Source organism: Netta rufina (assembly GCF_964035555.1).
Source record: "Netta rufina genome assembly, chromosome: 2".
NCBI lineage: Eukaryota > Metazoa > Chordata > Aves > Anseriformes > Anatidae > Netta > Netta rufina.
Genome location: NC_140124.1, coordinates 79,857,861 through 79,865,844, shown reverse-complemented (window position 1 = coordinate 79,865,844; position 7,984 = coordinate 79,857,861). Strand labels below are relative to the sequence as shown.

Below are 7,984 nucleotides of genomic sequence, written 5' to 3'. Positions count from 1 at the left end.
TGTATTTGAAATATTGTCTTTATGTCACCTGAAGCTGTTACTTGTTTCTCCTCCTCCTCCTCATTTAAAAGCTGTATTATAAGTTTTCTGGGTAACGTCTGGAAGGGGTTGCTTTTGTTTAAATAGCTTAATCCTTTCTCTATTAATAGATGTCTCCAAACAAATGTTATCTGACCTTCTACTCCGTGACAGAACTGGGTAAACTCAGCTGTTCATGAGCATGCCTTTTGGTGCCTAGAAGTATTTTATTAATGCATCTCTGAAGAGCAAGACTTTAGGCAAGACATAGCTTTTCATATACATATGCATAAGAAATGACTGGACCAGTCAACAATGAAGTCAGGGGTTTGTCAGCCTTAAGAGCAAACACAGAGAAACCCATGGAAAGAGAGAGACAGGGTGAATGGGTGTCTTAAAAGTCACAAATTTCTTCTAATAATATTTCTATTTCTCATCCAATTTCAAAAGAAGATTTCTTCTGCCTACGGTTAAGTTTGTCTCAGTTATTTCCTAGTGACTAATGATGTTCTGAATCTCCAGAAGAAGAAAAAAGAAAAAAAAATTATGAATCAGGTTCTCTGGGATTGTTTTCACAGGAAATGCAGAACCTCTATGACAGTTACTAAAAACAAGACAGGATCCTCAACTTTCTGTGTCAAAATCCAGCTCATTCATGAGCAAAGTATCTGTAAATTGCTGCAGGAGTGACTCTGCAAATGATAGGTTATCTTTCACGGAGAAGCATATTTGCCAAAGAAAAGTATGCTTCGAGTTGGGTTGTGGCGAATAAAGAAAAGGAAAGGATGGTCAGCATTGAAATCCTCTTCCATAACCATGCAGAGCATAGCAATGCCAGCAGTGGCAGCTGCAGCTTCTGTGCCTTCCTCATTCACTTCTACAAAAGCCTTGTGGACGATTTTAGAGAGGAAAAGGTCACGTGCCCCTGACATTCCTGACAAGTCAGCCTTGGCACTCTCAAATACATCCAACAAACCCATAGCAACTAAATCCGATTTAAGGTCGTAGCTTTCTTCTAGCTTAAATTTTGGCAAGTGCACGTGAACATCAGTTGAATATAGATGCTCTGGACGCGTCCATTCTTGGAGCTTCTCTAAGGTGAGCTCCTTTTCCAGCTAGAATTAAGAACACAGAAATCATTACCTATCACCAGGGTGTAGAAATTTGTCACTTTCATTTAAAGCATTTAAAGGGCTTTACATAGTACTATACAACTACAAAATAACTATATAAAAATGACCATACCCTCATTTTTGATAGCTCCACATAGATCAAATGAATGCTAATAAAATTAAGTGGAGTCAGTGCGTTTTTTAGTTGATAAAGTAAAACAAATATTTGCTTCTTGCTGCTATGCACAGAAGGGAAAGCATGCACTGATGGCAACCAAAACTAATCATTCTTCCTGTTTAATCCAACTGAGTGGAATTACATAGCTAAAATCAGTAACAAAACTAATCATCAGAGAGATTGAAGATGCTGATATGTTACTGGTTATTTAATGGAAAACAGCTTAACTATCATAAGGCTAAGAAAATAAAGACTTTCAAAGGTAGCAAAAGGAGGGTTCTGTCAGAACAAAACAAACAAACAAACAAAAAAGCAAAGCAAGTTAATTTTGTTTTCATAATCTCCCTTGTGGTTCTGTTCAGCAAGCTAAAGGACACAGAAACACAAGCTACAAAACCAGACCACAATTTCTCTCCCTGATTCAGTGTGTGCATGTGTTCCATATTGCAGTGTTAGCAGAGCATTATCTAAACAAAAATGCTTGATAGATTTGGGGCTCTAAGAACTCATTATGGCTTTAATTCTGAATGGCTGACCTTATCCATTAAATAACTTTAGCTTAGCTTAGGTGGGTCACCTTTTGCAGTCCAGTGGAGTCATCTTCAATATCATCAGGTAACAGGATGATCATACTAAGTTCTCTTCCCTCATAAGGCAACTCCAAAACACGGATCTTCACATCAGAGATGTACCCAAAACGAAATTTCTTTTTCTGATACATCATTTTCACTGTTTTTCTTTCATTCTGGATTGTTAAAAGGTACAGAAAATGTTAAAATACTAATTTAAAGATCTGATAGTATACTGACAAGAATTGCATGCTTGCAAAAACCCTCCCTCAAAAAACGCCTCAAAAACCCAACCCCTCCCTCTTCCACCATATCAGGCAATTATAAAACAACCTTCATCAGACTCCTGGCTGCATGTTTAATAACATTTTTTTTCTAAAGGTGTAATGAAGTTTTGGTTTTCCTTTGGCTTTTATGCCATAGTCATTGCAGAAACTGAAAAAAAATAAATAAATAAAAGAAAAAAATAAGATTTCTTCAAGTTGCTGGACCTTTACATTGCTCTAGCAGCAAAAATGACTGGGGAGAGTGCTAAAAGTCAAAAAAGATCAACCCCGTTCAACATAAATCAGCTGATAGTATCTTGTAGATATAGCATCTATAGCATCTTGTAGAGCTGTTAACATAAGCAGAACATAGAACAAGAAAATGGGGCTCAAACAATATGTGCAATGACTTGAATGCCAGGCACAGTCAGGGTCCTAGCCTACACATAAGAATCACTTCTAATTTTATTCCAATAAGTGATAGAACAAAAAACTTGCTGAATACAGAAAAATGCTAAAATCCACAAAGAACCTCTTTCAGGTAAACTGAAAACAATCACTATTTGCATTCTTTTATTAAATTACTTGTGAGTAAATCTTGTAAAGCTTCAATTTGAGACCTATATTTTTGGACCGTGTCATTAGATATATAATGCTAAAATGCATCTGTTTTTGTAGTGGGTTTACGTGGCAAGGTTTTGGTAGCAGGGAGCCATAGGGGTGGTTTCTGTGAGAAAGATCTAGAAGCTGCCCCATGTTTGGGAAGGGCCCCATTGTTTTCCAGATCCGAGCCAATAAGCGATGTTGTTTTGCGCCTCTGTGAGAGCATATTTAAGACAGGGAAAAAACGCTGCGCCACACAGCAGCCGGGAGAGTGAGAGGAGTGAGGAACAGCCTTGCACCAAGGTCAGTGTAGAAGGAGGGGGAGAGGTGCTCCAGGCGCCGGAGCAGAAGTCCCCTGTGGCCTGTGGTGAGGACCATGGTGAAGCAGGATGTCCCCCTGCAGCCCATGGAGTACCACGGTGGAGCAGGGTTCCACGCTGCAGCCCGTGGAGGAGACCACGGTGGAGCAGGTGGCCCTGCACCGACGGAGGCTGCCACCTGTGGAAGACCCCTGCCGGAGCAGATTTCGGGCCGGACCTGTAGCCCGTGGAGAGGAGCCCACGCAGGAGCAGGTGACCTGGCAGGAGCTGCTGCCCGTAGGGGAGCCAGGTTGGAGCAGTTTTCTCCTGAGGGATGGACCCCGTGGTACGGACCCATATCTGGAGCAGTTCTGGAAGAGCTGCTGCCTGTGGGAAGCCCACGCCGGATCAGTTCATCAAGGACTGCATCCCGTGGGTGGGACCCCACAGCACAGGGGACGAGAGTGACCGAGAAGGAGCGGCAGAGAAGAAGTGCTGTAGACTGACCATAACCCCCATTCCCCGTTCCCCTGCGCCGCTCGGGGGGAGGAGGTGGAAGAGGGTGGATGGGGGGGGAAGGTGCTTTTGGTTTTTTTTTCTTTGTTTTCTCACTTCTCTCGCTTGTTAGTTGTAGGCAATAAATCTTACTATCTCCTTATGCCGAGTCTGTTTTGCCCGTTACAATAATTATTGCGTGATTTTCTCGTCCTTATCTTAATCCTTGAGCCCTTTTCACATATTTTCTCCCCATTCCTCTTTGAGGAGGGGGAGTGAGAGAGCGGCTGTGGTGGAGCTCGGCTGCCCACTCGAGCGGAACCACGACAGTTTTACCTTATTCAATCGAAATGGCATCTCAACGGTGTTGGCTTCTTCGAATTTCTCTGCCCAATTTCCTTTGAAATAAATAGCATTCACCAGAACAAGCTTGGTTGTGCTATCAACTGAGCCTTCAGACAGCAGATCAGGGATTTTACCTTCAGAGGGGACAACAAAAGGAAAGTCACAATAAAACCTCGTAATACATTGATTGCGTACAAATCATCCATAAAATTACAGATGCTATAGAAATACTACAAGTATAAAACTCTAGCCCATTCCCATGATAAAACATTTTTTATTTCAGCACCTGTTGCTTTACTTCACACCATGCTTGTTACTAGTACACACTACTATAACTTTTGATATACCGTTACAAGAAAATGTAATATTTTAGCTTAAACCGTCACATATGACTCAGTATATCTCTCATGATTTGATTCTAGCTACCTAGATGAAAAGAACCTGAAGCAACCCAAGCCACAGAGAGCTCCAGCACATTGCGTCAGAGTCAAATTCCTCTGCAGTACCTGCAGTCAACTCTGCAAGGACTAGAAAATACACAGATTTACCCTTATTGGATTTAGAAATATATAAGATATGGACTAGGGTGTCATTTTAGTCAAATTTAGACTAATTCACCAATTCATTATTACAAATTTATGTTTATACAACTATCCAGCACCTGCCTGAACACAAAAAATGAAAATTACTTTGGATTTATGTAACTGTCGAAGTACCCTGCTTAGGTATTCTCTGGTTCTGTCAATGAATCAACTGAATACCCTGGGGCAAAACTAATTTACTCCGTAGGTGGCAGGAAACAAAGCCTACTCCTGCTCCTAAAGTATGAAAAAAAAATGTTTGTTACTTTATTAATGAAAGTAGTTTACCTTCAGTTTTCTCCTCTACCCACTGGTTAATTTCCTTCCGGGTTTCATCACATGCCTGAAGAAAATCAACTGTAGCCAGATCAGCTCCATATAATTTCTGAACATTAGTCAGGAAATCCTAGATTTTGGAATGATAAGGACAGCTTTTATTTCATGTAGATAAGAAAACATCTCTTTATGATATAGACAACATGCAAATTGAACGTTATCACCTGCTCTGAGGTGGGGCTCTGACAGTGCACTGTCTGGGTTTTTTTATTTGTTTGTTTTTTATTGCCATTTCCGATTGAAACACCACTGAGTAAGCCTCATAGAACATCTGCCACATATACATCTGTAGTGCTTACAGTATTCAGGCTCAAGCATACAGGCTCAAGCATGACTTGGGGAAAAAAAAAAAAACTCCCATAAAGGGATAAAAATAGCAATACCTGGCTATACACGAAGAGGCGTGTTGTTTAGACACACAGGGAATCCCAGTTAAATGTTTTCAAAAATATTTTAAGTAATGTGGTTCTCCTGAACAATGAAAATCCTAAAAAGCTGGTAGCAAAAGACATAGGAGAGGGATGTTGTTATAATTACTGTAAACAACCTAGACTTTTTGCCTTTTTGCCTTGAGCCCAAAATGCAGCAGAAGTGAACAAGCAAACAAAAGGCTTGGCTGCCTAATGTCCTGTAGGCGCATCCTTTAGATTGTGCAGATGCCGGCAGATATGAAAATGCATACACATGTATGCAACACTTTCATTGACTGCCCAGTAACTTTTAGAAATATGCCAAGAAATATTTTTACCTCATATTCTCAACTGGCTACATTTTCAGTAAAGACAGCAATGCCTGCGTTGCACTGCTTACTAAAGCAGAAAGTCACAGGTTTTACATTTGGACTTACTCTAGTGGTGTTTTTGCCATAGGGCGTTCTGAAAAGACAGGAAAGCAACTGATGACTGAGTTTCCACCACACAGTTATGATCTGCATAAACGTACCGGCAAAAAGCTGTAGGACTTCTCTCCAAAAAGCCGATTGGCAATCCGTAGGAGATAGAAAGCATCCCTTCTGTTTATATCTGCAGTCAGAGTCCGAAATCTGGAGTGAATGTCTTCAACTTCATCAAAATGAAGTGTCTGAAATAAAAGACACCAACTGCTGCTAATACTGTCTCTAAACAATATGCAAAGTATCTGTACAGTCTGCCTGGTTTGTTGAATTGAAGAAAGAAAGCAAAAGAAGCTTGAAGCTGCTTAAGAGACTTCTGTAGACTCCAAAGAATGAATGAAACTATTGCCTTGGGGCTATGTTGGCCGTGTCAGTCACTTGTGTTAAGCTACTGCTTTATATTTAGCCCCGGATGAAGCTGTTGACTGTAATCCAGAGTCCTACTCAAGCGATGTCTGCGTATTTCCCCTCCCTGGGCCACTGGGTGATAGGCCTTATTCCCAGGTGGGAAACTGAAAAGAAAAATGATGCCACAAAGACACTTTAGGTTTCTTGCCTCTGTCTTTGGCCATAGGGAGCTTGGGTTTTTGGTTTTCAAAAGATATAGTGAAAACTAGGACAGGGCTCATATGAACTCTTGAGGAAGGCGAGGTCTGGAGAAAATTTAGAACAATTATTTTTGATGGTTTCATGAAAATATAAGCACTTTCAAAAAATAACTATCATCTTAAAATTAAATGCAGTTATACTTTATATTATATATATAAACATATACACACACACGTGCATATATGTGTGTGTACGCACATACAGCTACCCCATATGCAAGTATATACCATATTATACACCAGTACCTCCTTTCCCAGAGGGAGGCTGGCTAGCCAAGTCTTATAACAGGATCACAAGAGCTACCAGACCTCACTGACAGCAAAGACTAGACCAAAGCAGGGACATCTCACCCGCACTTAAATCAAGTATTTCTCAGTAGGGAAGACTACTGTGGAACAGCCACTGAATCCAAAGCAAAGCCCTTATTTTACCTCCCTGGGTTTTGGGTCAGGCCTTGCTGCCCGCATGAATTCAAGCTGCGTTGCACACACAGACAGATCAGGAAGACCAGTACAAAGACAAATCACAATAGGATTATGACCATAGAAGCAAATTTCTATATGCTTGTAAACCGCCCTTCATGCTTATCTGTCACTGTCTCCTTAATTAGCTGTGTTTTGATAAATAAAGCATTATGCTATGGGAACATGCATTACTGGAGGTTAGTGTGCCGAAACACACACAAGCTTCTTTTGCGTTATTTCTGATCTCAGTAGATTTGTCCTGGGTGGGGCCAACAGTTGAATCATAAGAAATATATGTTCAAAGTCTGTTTGTACAAGTAGTGATTCAATTTTACTGTCTTATTCAGTAAGCACAGCACTGGTTAATAGTATAAAACAGTTCTTCCTAAAGTTCAGAATACAAAGGTGAAATTAATCATAAGCAAATACGTTACGAGGACTGCAGCGGCAATTCTCATACGCCCATTTGCACTAGCAGACATTTGCCTAACAAAGAGAGAAACAGCAGCAACCGAATCCCTTTTGTGCAGGAGACCCAGGGGAAGTTGGTACACTCCTACCTACACCAGCTTTTGTAACTTGCACTCAGAGTTGTGAAACCACCAGCTCTGGAAGACTAACTTAAAATGCAGAAGCTGCTTGCCCCGGCTTTCATGGGGCAGGCTGTCCGACGTGGAAGGGCTGATGAGCTGGGTCTGCAGCAAAACCCAAGGTGAACATGCCAGACCACTGTCTTTTGAGCTCTCCTACCTAACCTAAGGTTACGGTACAAGTAGGCACATGGCCTCAGCTCCTCACAGATATCTGGGTGTCTAGCTGCTACTACGATATTGATGTTTAGGTAGCAGTGTCATGCATTATCATAGTTGTCATGCTTGAAATATAAAACTATATTATTATGTCTTACTTACAAAATACACTTGGTATTATTAAGCATGCTGTTAGTAGCCATGTATTACAAAGCAGTAGTTCTTTGTGGAAATGTCTCATGAAAACTAGCAAGGACTTGCTGCTGGAAACTCCAGTCAATTTAAATGATGACTGATAAATTAGTGCAATTAGTTTACCACCTCAACAATTAACTTAAGTGAAATTAAGTGAGAGAAAAGGGTGATGGCAAAGATGGAAAGACAGCGCTGGAGAAGGACAGACAGATAGCAGAAAGAGACCCAACAAGCGTGACAAAAATTTTGCCCCACGCTCATAAAAATAATGCC

General features: G+C 40.8%; 1 protein-coding gene across 1 annotated transcript in view; it reads right to left on the bottom strand.

The window, feature by feature from the left end:
• Window positions 1–731: 731 nt before the first annotated feature.
• Window positions 732–7,984, bottom strand: part of LOC311206362 (heterochromatin-associated protein MENT-like) — a gene marked incomplete at its 3' end in the record, with an annotated part of 28,477 nt that continues 21,224 nt past the window's right edge. Inside the window, exons 10-14 of the mRNA XM_084281642.1 lie at window positions 5,745–5,882; window positions 4,755–4,872; window positions 3,877–4,019; window positions 1,886–2,053; window positions 732–1,133 (exon numbers count right to left, since the gene is read on the bottom strand). Coding sequence (XP_084137768.1) covers window positions 732–1,133; window positions 1,886–2,053; window positions 3,877–4,019; window positions 4,755–4,872; window positions 5,745–5,882 — 969 coding nt within the window. The remainder of the gene's footprint in view (window positions 1,134–1,885; window positions 2,054–3,876; window positions 4,020–4,754; window positions 4,873–5,744; window positions 5,883–7,984) is intronic.